Genomic DNA, 15,674 nt, shown 5'->3' with positions numbered 1-15,674 from the left:
CCTCCTTTAGCGAGATCACCTCCTCGCTAAATCTTTGAACGGCAGTCCTTGCTTGGTCCGACTCGACCATGGTCTTGACTAAGGCCGGTAGGGAGAGGTTATCGCCCACCACGGCTCTTAAGTTCTGGCGCTCTGCTTCCCACGCGAGACACTCCTCCAGCGTATGCTGTGTGGTGTCGAAGTTCTGACAGCCTAAGCTGAGGTCGCCTATCATTGGCCATTGAGCCAAGTAATTCTTGTAATCAATTGATATCGGTTCAGTAATTTCGGAGCGTAATCGTAAGTCATTGGAATCCGCAGCCGTTGGTGTTCTATTTTTACTGTAATACATATATTTTTTTATTATAAAAACGTAAAATATATTAGATATAAGGATATATGAGATTAACAGTAATTAAATTTTAAAATGTTTTACTCTAATCTAATTCCAATACTATTAACGTTAGTTATTTAAGTTAGTAATACATTTTAGCACCAAATTACAATAAGAAATAAAATAGAGGACACGGCATATTTACACCTTGCGACACGAGACTTTCTTTGTTTGTGTTTCACGTTTACGATGGGTGTAACCGGAATCATGCGTTACACAACACTCATTGATGAAACATTTAGGTGGGAACTGCGAATATGGGCATATATTTGAACCGGTAATATTAGAAGAAAGTCATGAACCTAAATATTTCGTATACGTTTTAGAAAAGTTGTCATACTAGTCATCGGAATGTTGTACATTTTTAATTCGTATGTCCTTAAAAGTTATACAAAATCAGTTTAAAGTTAGATAAAGAATGTTAAACTAAACATTTAACGGTTTTTGTAATAAAATAACAATTTACGCTATTGTAATGTCATCATCATCTTCTTTCTCCTTATCCTACTCCCGTAGGGTCGGCGCAACAGATTTTTGTCCTCCACATAACTCTATCATACGTCATCTCAGTCATCACTCCCTTTTTGATCATGTCACCTTTTACGCAATCCATCCATCTCTTTCTAGGTCTACCTCTACCGGTGTACCTCCACACTCATAACTAACGTTCTCCTTGTAACATGCGATTCATCCCTCCTCATAACATGACCATACCATGCTAACCTTTTACTCCTTACCTTTTCTACCACTGGGGCTACTCTCAAACTTCCTCTAACATACTCATTTCGTATCTTATCCATTCGTGTGTGTGTCATAACTTAACTTAAAAAGTCTCAAGTTACATAATTAACTTTTACCCTATATAAATGTAGCCTATGTTACTCATCTATAATGTAGCTATCAAATAGTAAAAGAAGTTTTGAAATTGATCCAATATTTTCTGAGTTTATTCATTACATGTAAAAATATTTTTTTTTCTTTAAAATATAGATACGATTACTTCTTAAAGTAATATAACAATAATAATATATGTAAAGATATTTGGATTTGACTCACGAGATTACCGCCATGTGGCGTATGAAATCAACTACCATTATTCCGATAGTCGTTTCGGTACACGGGCTAATAGCGAAAAACTTCGCCTCAAGAAGCTCTCGCTAGACAGTTGGATTAAGGTCCCGATTCAAAATGCGGTTATTTTAGAAACCGCACGAATAGTGAGGAGGTTCCTGTCTCTGCAGCCCTGACCACTGGTTACTTGAGTTATCGGATTCCGCAGCCGGTGGTGCTCTATTTTTTCTATGTGTTTTATTTTATTTTTATACAAATCTTGTAAAATATATTATGTAGAATAATAAATAAAGACATATGTGTAATAATAATTTGTAATTGTAATAGGATAATTTAATGAAATAGTTGAATTAAATGGACGTATTTTTATGACAATTTGTGATTTTAAATATGATGTCATAAGGATGAAAGTTGCTTTAATCATCCGTTAAACATTTAGGTCGTCGACTCGCGTCATTATTACGTGAGTTCAGTTTTACGGCATCCTTAAACTTTCACGTTTTATTTTAATGCGATTCTTACTTATGTTAGTATAAATAAAATAAAGTAATTCGTTTAATATGACATAAAAATGAAGATCGTATTTTAAAACATCACTCAATCAATCAAAAAACTTTATTTTACTCGAATTTTTTTAAAGCTGTATTTATTTATTTATATATCAACAAAGTTACTTAGACATTTTTCCTTAAAAAAATAAAAATATTGAGATTGATTAGTATTTGTAGCAAACATTAGCGTTTTGGTTTTTTTACTCAATGCTTTTGAAGATATAAAAAATAAAAGAGCAAGAAATCTTATACAACGCCATCTTCCGACAAGAGGACGAACTAACATCTCTTGCACAATCATTTCAAATAAAAAAAAGTCGTAATACATCTTTTTATTTACGTATACTTTTAAGTTTCTTTTTATGAATGACAAAGCTTTTGTAATTATTATAACCTGTTTTTTATTATCAATATTATGACTGTATTAAGGTAAAATCGAGTGTTTTATTTTTTTTCGTGAAATCCTTGGATACTTATTTACAAATTTTTGTATCGCCATTATTTCCTCTCAACATCTTAAATATCAAATTTGAAAGAATTGTTGAAGAAATGCTTTCTTGTGTCGACTCATTTGTATTGCAGTGGCTCTTAATTATTTCGAACTTGCGTCGCTAGGGGGCGCAGGTTACATCAACCGACGGCCTTATCAAAAAGAAATGAAAACTACTCCAATGAGACCATATTATGGTAACTGTCGCTACCACTAGAAATAGACGTAGTTATCGACTGGCAACGACCATAGTAAAAAGTAAATTCCTTAGTACAGTAAGCTGTTTATTTTACTACTTAGTGTTGTAGTACATGCATAATATATCAAATTTTCTGGTCTTATTAAACGCTCTGTAATATGTACTTTTAACAGTCTAACGCCTAGTTCACACTAGTTTAATAATTTTATCGATTATTTTAGTTCTTGAAATGCTCTTTGTCTTAATGATTTGCTGAACGACTAAATTTCTTATAAATTACTCGATTCTCGACTAAATTACTAGCATGGCAGGGGTGTATACTTGAGACAGGAGCGCCATCTATTTAAAAGTATAGCCTATGTACACATAAATTTCCTGTCTGATGGTGAAAGAATTTTTGAAATCGACTCAGTAGTTTTTGTGTTATTTCAATACACACAAAATGACAAATCTTTCCTCTTTATTATATCAGTATACGAGTAGATTACCAATCCTAGAGTTGTAATTATTATTTTTTTTATCAAGTATTTTTGTTCTTATTATTTTTAAGGAATTGTTTTATTTATGTTTTAAAGGTTGTAATTAAAAACAATATTTATTTTTCAGTTCTTTATTTGTACGATTCTTCTTGTGCGAAAATAATATGTGCATAACAAGAAATGGGAAACAATATTTGTAACATGCGTGCAAAATAAGTATATAACAAATCTATATATTAACATATACTATATTTGTGAAGTTGTACATATATTTACGATATATATTTACTTAGATTATGACAGGAAAAGAAATATAGAATAGCAAGAATTAAAACATAAATATAAACAAATATATAATTAAAAGTTAAACTAAATATATTTACAATATATACAAAATACTTAAATAATATTCAGGTGGATAGAAATATCTATAATTCAAATAATGAGAATATAGGACTAGAATAATATCAATACATATACATACAACAATTTGTATGAAACACGAATACGGATACCGTATTGGGTTAAAATACTAATATAGTATACATACAAGATCATACAAATTCAGAACAAAATTTATGAAAACAACAACAATCTTATTCTACATCTTCCATCAAAACTTTGAATAAATAGTTAAATAAATATTCTCTTAAATCTATCATAAGTTACTATGATACAAGCCTCTAGATAAAGCCTTATTCGATAAACGATATCAGTATAAAAATCAACAAAATGCATAGAAACCTGACAATGACATAAAAACAGACATTTTTTTAACTAATAAAGTGCATTAGAACTCCGACAAGGAGGTCTGTAAGAAAGATATACACTCATTTCTAGTAGGAATAAGTTATACTGGGTTAGAAATACCACCGCGGGGAGACAATTTACGTCACGTCGACACATTTTTACTTTTAAATTATCGATATCGTTATTGCTTATCTATGACTTCGTTTAATCAGATTTAATATGACCGGAGTACGCCAAGTTCTGAGCATCATCGATTGATCTACCCCAGCCGTGACCACTGCTGGCGAAGTGTTCTTCGTGATGAGGATGAGCAACAACTTCGTAGCTAGTTTCATGGTGTTTACTTGCTAGAAGCTTCTTCAACGCGATAATACCGGCGACGAGAAGTGAGATCTTGGCGAGGAGGAGAGCCTTGACAGCAGCGAAGGCGATGATAGCCAAGAAGAGAGGAATGAGCGCCATGATCTTCAGTTTAGCGATCGCCAAGAGTGGGATGAGTTGCTTAAGCTTCTTCTTTTTGCCACGAGCTGGAATTAAAAATATGTATGGTTATAGACTTTGTATAACTGTTAAGAAATAATAACCTAGAAAAGCATTAAGATTACGATTCGATCCGGAAATATTTACTGTTCTTTACAACAAGATATGTTATTTATTTATTTCAATAACTTCGTATAAAATTAATTGTGACTGAAAAATATGGTTAGTTGAAGAGTTACAGATTAGCTACAATAAGTACTTCGTTATTTATGGTCAAATTTATATTTCGCGTCTAATTTTTGTGAACCTCAAAGTTGACGTATGTTTAAAATAAAATTCATTTATTAATACTATCGGATTAATCTTGAAACGATATTTAAAAGTAACAGTGTCTCAAATGATAAGCCTTTTTAAAAACTTTAAATTCCACAAAAATTATTGACTTCTGACAGTTTGTAAGTGGCGTTATGAAGCAATGTATTTTAAATTCGTTTTAATCATCATCACCAGCTCACTATACGTCCCTATCGAGAGGCTCGGAGCCTACCCTAATGTGGGGTGACTAGGCCATAGTCAACCACGCTGGCAAACTGCGGGTTGGTCGACTTCACACATATCTTTGAATTTCTTCGCCGATATGCAGGTTGCATCACGATGTTTTCCTTCACTATAAGAACGTCGTGTGAAATATATGTACATATGAAAATTCGAAAACTCGAAAATCACATTGGTACATGGCGGGATTCGAACCCAAGACCTGCTGAGCTTTAATACTCGGCCGTAAATTAATATTAAAACCCTTTAAGTGGTGTCATACGAATAATTTTTCTTCTTTAATATTCCATTTTTAAAATAATTGACAGATATGCAAGCTATAGCGATATTTTTTTTAATTAATACTACTAATATCGTAAATGGGTAAGTTTAGATAAATGGATGTTTGTTAGAGTTTGTAGCCTAAACTGCTGAACGGATTTCGGTGAAATTTAACATAGATGTAGAGGATAGTCTGGAAGAATACCTAGGAAAACTATTGTTGTTTTAAATACCACGCGAATGAATGGGTGAAAGTACGTTATAATTAATTGTATATTATAACTGTAAAATGGCATTCAATAATGAATGATTGAATGATTCGACAACGCAATGAATCATAATTGACCATCAATGGTAGAACAACTTTCTTTCCGTAACATCATGGTCAGATTTCACGATGACTTGCCTAAGGAAACTGGTTTGAAAGCTCGGAACAAGGATTCCGACTACGGAACTCGTCTAATGGCCGTTGTAGGAATTCCACTTTGAGTTCTACTTTGAGTTCCACTTTGAGTTCCACTTTCCTGACCCAGTGTATACCAACGTGTTATCACGTATTACACACCTGTTAGGCATATGAATACACTTAGTTGCAAAACAATTGGGTCAAAAAATGCCTATTGTTTGCACGCGTTATTAATAATGGATGTAATAGCGATTTATATAGACGTCAAGTGCTAAATATACTAATAGATCTTGTTACTTAGCAATTAACTAATAAAATACTATTTTAGTTTCTGTTGAAATATAAAACAGTTTTAATTATGTGCGAATAATGTTATATTATATTGTACTAGCTTCCGCCCGCGACTCCGTCCGCGTAGAATAAAAAAAAAGTGTATAACCTATGTATGTGTTCTTCCCGACTATCTTCTACATCTATACCAAATTTCATCGAAATCCGTTCAGCCGTTTAAACTACAAACTCTAACGAACATCCATCCATCCATCTATCTAAACTTTCGCATTTATAATATTAGTAAGATTATAATATTATTAAAAAGAGGAAAGATTTGTATTTTTGCACGTATTGAAATAACTCAAAAAATACTGGACTTTTAAAAATTCCTTCACCGTTAGAAAGGTAATTTATCTGTAACATAGGCTACACTTTTTCATATCACGCGGGCGAAGTAGCGAGCAACAGCTAGTGTTCTTTTGTAATTTTTTAACTCGATTCAACCATGAAAAATAGTTTAAAACTGACATTTATTTACCTAAATTAATTACTGATTTAATTTCCATTAAGAAAATTCATAACTTGAGGTAGCTGTTGTCTTTAAATAATAGTTTTTTTTTATAACATGAGAAGTCGAAATACATAAAGTCTTATTCACATTCACGATCGTATAAACGTGTTTATGGCAATACAGCGGCCAGTGACACAGTGAAAGTTGCCAGATCCTTGATGCGGGAGAAAGTGACTAAAATTGTTATTTAACAGAAAGGAAAACATTAAGAACAATTAAAACCGATCATCGGAAAGTAAAAGTTGTTTTGGACGTTAAATTTACAGATTACGAACAACATTGATTTTATACTAGGTTTTGCCCGCGACTCCGTCTGCGGAGAATTAAAATTAACAAAATCAAGTTGTTTACATGTTCTTCCTGATTATGCTCTACATATATGTCAAATTTCAATAAAATCCGTGTTTAGGCAGCATACTCTAACAAACATCCATCTATCTAAACTTTCGCATTTATATTATTGTAAAACTAAAGGTCACGACTTCGTCGTCGTAGTTTTGAATTAAGAAAAAATAAGCGTTACTTTAGGCTGTATATTCTAAATTTAATCTCGATCCGTTAAGTTCTTGAGTTATATCTATACTATTATAAAAAGGAAAGATTTGTATTTTTGAATGTATCGAAATAATTAAAATATACTGGGCCGATTTTAATAATTCTTTCACTGTTAGAATGGTAATTTATCTGTGAGTAACATAGGCTATTTTTTGTTATTTTCTAATTTGACGCGGACGAAATCGCGAGTAACAGCTTGTATATCCATACAAAAGTAAGATAGAATTAGAAAAAAGATAACTATAATAACTAGGTTAATTCTTTCTATAAATAAAAGACACATAAAAGACGATAACGGAAACAATTTGCATTAATTAGTTGTTATTTTTAGAATGGTTTTTTAAGGTAAGTATTCATCATTTAAGTTTGCTTACTAAAGGTTAGTAAACTTCTAATGTAATAGTTTGATCTAAATATATTTGTGTTTAAATTAAGTTTGTATAATGAACTGCCAACCTCGATACCGTCAGATTGAAATAAAAAAAAAAAAACATAATCTTTAATCTGTTGCCTTCCAGCCTATCTATATCTATGACAAATTTAAGCAAGATCCGTTGATCTGTCCTACAGATACGTCAAATCGATCCATCCATCTAAACTTTCGCATTCATTATATTAGTCAGAAGTAAGATAATTTACTAGAGTTTGTAGCCTAAACTGCTGAACGGATCTCGATGAAATTTGACACAGATGTAGAGGATATTCTAGAAGAAAATAGGCTATTTACTATTGCATTTTTTAATTCGCGGACGGAGTCGCGAGCTAAAGCTAGTATTCATATAATATTAAGAAAAAAATCTTAAAACAATATCCGACTAAATTGAACGCATTGTAATACGAAGTGTAAACTGTTATAAAAATAAACTGTTCTCGTTATCTTTTATTTGGTTAACATTGAAACGCGGACCGTGAACTGAACACATTTAACTTTGCATTTCTTTTATTCTCGCGATGTTTACCGACCTACTTTATTGTTGGTTTTTCTTATTTGTCCCTCTTATTTCATTCTTTTAGTTCCTTGTTTTGTAACTGATGTAATAGCTTGTGTTGAAATTGAAAGTATTTGGCGAAGTTCCAATAACTGAATTCATGTATTTTGAATTTTTGAAAATGGAATACATTTTTTTTAAATATGGATTAGTTAATCGGAGCATTGGCCCTAGTTATTTGGCCGTTTTTATGCCATTCTAATTTGAAAATTATTGAAATTTTGCTTATGTTATTACTATTTACTTATTATTGTAAATAAAAAAATTAATAACAATATTCTTAAATAATGTTACTTTTAATCTAACCAATTATTTTTAAAATCTAGTTTTTTTTTCAGAACGTTTTGTTTTTGCGAAAATTACATGTTAAATTTTATACAATTTGGTTTACTATTGTGTCTCATTTTACTAATATTGTAAATGCGAAGGCTTGGATGGATGGATGTTTGTTGTAGTTTCAGCTTAAACGGCTGAAAGGATCTAGAAGAAATTTAGCATAGATGGAGAATAGAGCCTGGAAGAACAAATAGGCTAATAACTAATGACTTTTTTTAAATTCCTGGCAGACAGAATCGCGGGCGAAAGCTAGTAGTTAAATATATCTGAACTTACCCTCTTCCAAAGATCGCTTCATGCCTTCGACAGCTGATGAAGGCAGCTTGAACTGTATGACATGGTTCTCCAAGAAGTCAGCAGCGGAATCCAATAGTCTTGATTCTACTTGAGCTTCTCTCGCCTGAGGTTCATCAGACAACGGTTCGAAAGCCCTCGCCGATCTCGGGGATCCATTACCAAGAAGTGTTACTCCATCAGCTAAATCCATCTCCCTAGCAGTCGACAGCGATTCAACATATTTCAATGCCTTCTCCTGCAACCAAAAGATAAACTTAATAATCACGTAATACACGAACACTTCACAACACAACACTGGACACTACGACGTACCTTTAAGCACAAGGATACGTCATTTTCAGCACACTCCTTGACAACTCCCATAACGCTAGTCATCAATCCTTGTTCTTTCGCATCTTGGTCGAAAGCAGGCATAGCCCGCGCGGTCGCGACCAGAAATAGGGCGAGTAGACCTCTCATCTTGCCTGCAACCCCAGAAAGCTTGGTACAAAGTGTGGCTACGGTGTATAAGACGGGCTGTTTTAAGCGTATCACCCCACTACCGGCCGGACAAGAAAAGTGAACCCAAAGGCGGTCCGATTAAACTGGCACCGACGAAATAATTTCACGTTAACACGATCAGTTTAATGTACGTTAGAATTTTTGGGTTCATTCACATAGTATGTAGTATATATGTGTGCGAGTTACGAATCAATGGTGCTACTTACGTACAGGCCGCACGGATGCGTTTGAGACTAGATAAAAACTGTCTTGATACTGATCTAATTTTTTTTATATACAATATTTGTTTTCGATTTTGTGTATCTGATTTATGATTGATGAATCTAAATTTAATCCTTATTAATTCAGGGAAGAATACTGATTATATAACCGAATACTGATAGTATTGTACTTTGACTAAACTATCGCACAACCATTTAGTCGCTTTGATTCCTATGAGCTTATATGGAAGTGCTCACAGTACTCAATTTGTAGTTGTGCAAGTAAACGTTTGAATTATCTGCGAAACAATCGACAATCGCACAACAGTCATGCGATAATTTAGTCAAAGGTGTGCGCCCGCTCTATAGACTGCAACGAATCGTATAGATTTTTCATCCTTATCTATTCTCTATTCTTATCCCTTTCATCCTTATATTCCGTATTTATTGTTAAATAAATCGTAATAAGCCGGTTTTGCATGGTCCACATACAAGGAAATATCCGAAATTATATAAAGAAAGTGAAATGAAATCGTTCAACAAGCAATTATTTTAAAATAAGAAATCGATTTACATTTTAATGCATACTCATGTCTAGACGTGCGAATATTTTATATAAGAAATTTCGCCGGTAAAAGGATTTCGAGTTTATTTTCGCAATGGTATAAAACCTGAGGATCAATTAGAAGCGATATTATTCAAGCTTACTTGTTACTAGTGGTAACTAATAAGCTGTAACAATCATCATATTTTCAACTAGCAACCCGCCCCGGATTCACACGGGTGCAATACTGATACGAAAATGTATATATTTACAACACCACATTAGAAACCTCTAAAACTATCAGTATTTCTTTACTATGATGTACATGTTACAAACAAACTACATCAAAATAAGTTGCGTAGTTTTAAAGATACAAGCATACATAGGGATCTGTCCCTAGTGGGAAGCGACTTTTCGTCCAAGGAAAGTATGAAAAGGAAATAGATTTGACGGAGGATTGTATACGTATGTATGTTTATGGGGGTTGTTTATGAAATAAAGCTGTTGCTCACGACTTTGCCCCCGTGAAATAAAAAAAACAAGAATAAAAAGTACAGCCTATGTTACTAACTAATAAATGACCTTTCTAATGGTGAAAGAATTTTTAAAATCGGTCCAGTAGTTTTTGAGTTATTTCGATCTACACAAAAATACAAAAATATAAATCTGTCCTCTTTATAATATTAGTATAGATGGGCAAAGCATTGTAAATACTGATGAGTATGGACATTGGTTACTTTGTAATTTTCTCGAATTCTATTGACCGTTTTCTCGTAAATATTATACAACGGAAGATGTAACCTTTCTTAAGTTTATGATTTTGTTGAAGATTTATGGGGCGTTATTGTCGCTTCGCGACAAAGCCCCCTGTGAAAATAAATAAAAAAAAAATCTTTGTGATCATTAAATGCCACATCTATATCTTACTTAGAAAGCTACATACGGACATATAGACTAGTTTTTATTATAGTACATTGTGATGAGGCCCACAAACATTTAAAAATGAACCGCGTGGGAAACGCATACTTCTCATAAACGTAACATAAATTTACCATGAAAGAAAGCAAGGGTTTACTAGTATATTGATGTTCACATCAAAAACAATGCCTAACAAAATCACATGTTATACTTTCCATTGGTTGTTTGAGAGTTCTCGTTAATTTTATTGTTTTATACAGAGTTTACTGCGTTTATGTTTCATTGTAATTGTGAATTAAATCAGCGATGCGTGATCGTGCAATTAATTCAAATAATTCCGCTGTATTGAAGAACACAACGGTAACCAAAAATTAATGAATAAATAGGATAAATCAAAAACAAAAGGTAGTGATTATGGACTACCATATGACGTGGTTTTTAAACATTTGCATTCAATAGTTAAAAATAATTCAGATGCTAAAACTGCCATCAAATTTCAAATGTGTTTAATTTTTTATTTAGCGTTGCAATTTGATATAATAATTAATAATAAGGTTAGCGTGGTATGGACATGTTATGCGACGATGGGGACATAAACCAGAAAGTGTTTAAAATGTGGATGGCTACAAAGGAAGAGGAAGACCGAAGAAAGTATGGATGGATTGTGTGAAAGAGGATATGCTCAAGAAAGGAATGGTTTCAGATATGACGGCTGATATAAATGTATGGAAGAGCAGCACATACTGTGCCGACCCTCCATAAGGTATAAGAGCAAGTTGATGATGAATTTGATAAAATAATTAAAATTATTACCAAGTATCAAGAACTATAAGTCGAACTATACGTTGACGTGAAACGACGTCATAAAAGCCTGTCCACTCATTGCGGTGTTTGTAACGAGAGGATATTTAATAGAAACTTGAGACCTGTATATTATACAGATATAATATTCTATTTTCTAAACATATGTAAAAACGATTGTATATTTGACATCCAAGCAGTCTTAACCAATAACATTTTAGGAGGCTGTTTTATTGTTTTAAAGGTTAAATATGAAAAAAAGCGTTTTTAGTTTTAAATTATAAACTTTATTTAGATGATGCTATAATTAACAATAATTAATTATTTATATTATAAATATGTTATCGTAATTTTGTCTTCATGCTGAATTGAAATAATCTTATCTTACTAATATTATAAATGCAAAAGTTTAGATAGATGGATGTTTGCTAGAATTTGTAGTCTAAACTGCCGAACGGATCTCGATGATTTTTGGCATAGATGTAGAGGATAGTCCAGAAGAACACATAGGCTACTTACCTAGTTCTTTTAATAATTCTGTGCGGACGAGGTCACGGAGGTAAGCCAGGAGTTCATTTCTATAGTTTTGAAGTTGAGGAAGAGTGAAATTCTTTCCGTGCATGATATAGAAAACACAGTTGTTTTCGACTTTCCCTTGCACTGCAGTGTATCTTCATTGTTAGAGAATTAGATAGATATCTTAGTACTTAGGGTCTGGGTGTCAATCGAATGATTGGTAGAAATTTTCTTACAACAAACAGTACACTAGTTTCTAAGTGTTTTTAGAATGATTTAACTGATATTTGTAAATTGAAATACAAAAATGTCCATATATAAAATAATCTATCTAATATCTGTACCAATGTAATAAAGCGTAAACACACACTTTTTCGTAGCGTAGGATGTCAGCAATCACAATCTATTTTTGAATAATTTTTTCATCAATAAAAAACCCTACACTTACTTATATATTTTCACGCTATTATTAGACAACTTATTTAATTGATACTGTCGCTTTTAACTCAGAGCAATACTTCTCGTCAAGACTTAGGATGCGCGCCAAATCTATCCATACTTCTAGTGACATTGACAGCTGTCAGCTAGGGACGTGACGTTTATGCCGATAATCTAGAGTTGCGCCAATTCTATAGCACGGTACTAATTTTATTCCTAACACTATTAAACTAAGGGAGTAAATAAATTGGAAGAAACCTTCATGTGGGAAAGGAGTCACTTCAAGCTGCCAATATTAAAGAAGCAAGGTTATTAAGGTAATGTTAATTGTATCCAATGTCAAAGGCCTTCGACATAATTTGTGCATTTGAGTTTTGCAATTGTATACAATAAAATATTTTTTTTATAATTTCAGGCGGATGCAGCTGCACGAACAGCTAGTATTAGATAAAAGTCCATAAATCTATATAACCAACTAAGTAATACACAACGTGAGAAAAGTAAATAAGTACAAATAAGGTCGTTAAATTACTCAAGTTGTAGCGGCAGCTTTCAATGCAACCTGACATAAATGGAGTTGAAACTTTATTTCTTAGAGCATCCTGTGTACATCGAGCAAGTTTGCTATGGTAACGATAATTGTCAACCAATGGAAAATGTCTACGTTGTAGTATTTGAATTCTGATATTCGCTAATAAATGTTATACGGGATGTATATCTTACTATCATACTAATATTATAAATGTGCGAGTTTAGATGGATGGATGAATGTTTTTTAGAGTTTGTAGCCAAAACTGCTGAATGGATCTCAATGAAATTTGGCATACATGTAGAGGATAGTCTGGAAGGACACATAGACTTATTTTTGTTTTTTGATTCCAGGTGGACGGAGTCGCGAGCGAACGCTAGTATTAACATAAATTGTTTATAATGTCATGCGCAAAACAGTAAGGGAACACCTAATTCGATAGAAAATACCTTTAATTAGTGTTACTCAGTTACAACATAAATTGTAATTAAGTTTATATTGTTAATTTGTGAAAAGCGCATAGAAAGTGTTAATAATTTTGCCGGATTTATACCAAAAGTGAAAACAAATTAGCGTCAGTTACGTTTTAACATATTACTGTGATAATCTCTGTTATACTATTTATTATTGACTTCACTTGCATATATTTTAAAACTAATTGTTGGTAGGAACTTCGCCCGCTTGAAATTTAAAAAAGCACATGTTTCTCACAGATAAATTACCATTCTAACGGTGAAAGATTTTTTAATTCAAATATTTCCTCTTTATAATATTAGTATAGAGTATAGATAAACAAAAAAAAATAAAAGATTACATTACTATACTTATTATTATAAACTATAGCTATAGCTTTTGCCCACGAATCTGTCCGCGTGGAATCAAAAAAAACTCTAAGACTTCCTCTACATCTATGCCAAATTTCATCAAGATCCGTTCAGTAATTTAGGCTACAAACTCTAATAAATATTCATCCATCTAAGCTTTCGCATTTACTAATAAAATTGATCACGATCCCACAGATGTCGAACAAAGTTTGGAATAACACATGCTTCTAAGTTATTTATTTTAAGTTCCGCACGGACGAAGCAGCGGGCAAAAGTTTGTCATTAATAAAGATTAAGTTTTTTCGCTTTTGTATTTCGAATCGAAATGAAGTTCTGTATAACCTCAACTGCAATCAACTTCACTCCACACACCTGTAATTGCCTTCAAGGCATCGAAGGCCGTGTAATTTAAGGGAATTATTTGTACATTGAGTACTTACGGAGTTTTGTTACTTTCTCCGGAGGTTAATGACCTTACGGTGAAAAAAAAATTAAAAAGGTAATTGGTCAGTTTTATGAGTTGTAAAAGTCTTGGCATAGTTAACACCTTCTAAATTACTTTACTATTATACTTAGCTCATTTTTTATGTTGTTTATGACAGAAGAAACTTATTAATAAAATTGGGGGATATACATAATTTACTAGAAATTCTAGAATAACTTAATAAGAAAATTGCAGCTGCGTCGGTAATTAAGTTGCCCCTTAGTGTAAGTTTTTCATATTTTCACTATTAGACCAGAAATAAATTGCCGGGCTCAGTGTTCCCGTCCAGTTATAACGTGGGTACCTTCAAGAGCAAGGTAAATCGGAACTTATTGAGCTGGCCCGCGTTATCCTTCGGCCGCGTCTTCACTTAGATTATTTGGAGTCGTGGTCAAGCGCTGGTTTATTTATGTTACAAAAAAACAAAAGAAGTGCAACAGTTTAAGGCTTTACAAATTTTGTAATGAATTTTAAAATCGATTTGAATTTTTTGGGACGTTGTGTCAGGGGTGGAGAACCATTAGCTCGAGTACTATTAATAGCAACCATGCAATATTTTACGGTGACCCATTATGCAATATAAAATAAAGTATTAAGTAGCTATTATATGAGTATGTATGTATAATAATAAAATTAAAATTAAGATCCATATATCTTTATTTCTTATTCCCTTTATAATACATTTTACAAGATTTGTATAAAAATAAAAGAAAATATATGCATTATATAAAAAATAGAGCACCACCAGCTGCGGAATCCGATGACTCAAGCAACCAGTGGTCAGGGCTGCAGAGACAGGAACCTCATCACTATGCGTCTAGCGAGAGCTTCTTGAGGTCTTGGTCGAAGCTCTTCGCTATTAGCCCCTGTACCGAAACGACTATGGGAATAATGATAGTCGATTACTTACGCCACATGTCACAGGCATATCTTTGACCGCATATTTTTTTATAATGGGTTAATACGAAAAGGTTTCGAACCCCTGATATAGTTATATCTATATAATAACTAAAACCATTGTTATTTAAATTGAAGGTCAAGGGAAATTTATATTCGACGTACCTTTGGGTCGCGTCCGACATAAATTTAATCGTCTTTTGGCAACAATGCGAATTCATTTTACATTATGCATGAGTTTCATTGACTATTTCAGTTACCAGACCATATTGGATATATCGTGTATTGAGTAACATCAGTGAAAGTTTAAAAACTAAACATAAATTTATCGTAAATCATATTTTAATTTTTAAATACAATTTAAATGCCGGAATTAGTCGGATGTT

The 15,674-nt window shown here is 32.6% G+C and overlaps 1 protein-coding gene across 1 annotated transcript; it reads right to left on the bottom strand.

Moving 5' to 3' along the window:
* Positions 1–3,288: 3,288 nt before the first annotated feature.
* On the bottom strand, positions 3,289–9,168 carry LOC106106717. Its single transcript, XM_013287353.1, has 3 exons — positions 8,949–9,168; positions 8,616–8,871; positions 3,289–4,440 (listed from the first exon to the last, which is right to left on the bottom strand). Exons 1-3 carry the CDS (start codon positions 9,093–9,095, stop codon positions 4,118–4,120), a joined length of 726 nt encoding a protein of 241 aa, XP_013142807.1. The 5' UTR covers positions 9,096–9,168; the 3' UTR covers positions 3,289–4,117.
* Positions 9,169–15,674: the final 6,506 nt, after the last annotated feature.

The sequence above is a fragment of the Papilio polytes genome, unplaced genomic scaffold, assembly GCF_000836215.1.
Source record: "Papilio polytes unplaced genomic scaffold, Ppol_1.0 DF822178.1, whole genome shotgun sequence".
Lineage (NCBI taxonomy): Eukaryota > Metazoa > Arthropoda > Insecta > Lepidoptera > Papilionidae > Papilio > Papilio polytes.
Note: the sequence above shows the minus strand (reverse complement) of the source record. Positions and strands in the feature narration are given on the sequence as shown.

Bases quoted from the DNA above. Each gene is read 5' to 3' on its own strand.
- LOC106106717 (XM_013287353.1), bottom strand. From the start codon at position 9,095: ATGAGAGGTCTACTCGCCCTATTTCTGGTCGCGACCGCGCGGGCTATG. The intron at 8,872-8,948 runs GTACGTCGTAGT...TTTTGGTTGCAG, and splicing joins ACGTATCCTTGTGCTTAAAG to GAGAAGGCATTGAAATATGT. The intron at 4,441-8,615 runs GTAAGTTCAGAT...TTTTAATTCCAG, and splicing joins GAAGCGATCTTTGGAAGAGG to CTCGTGGCAAAAAGAAGAAG.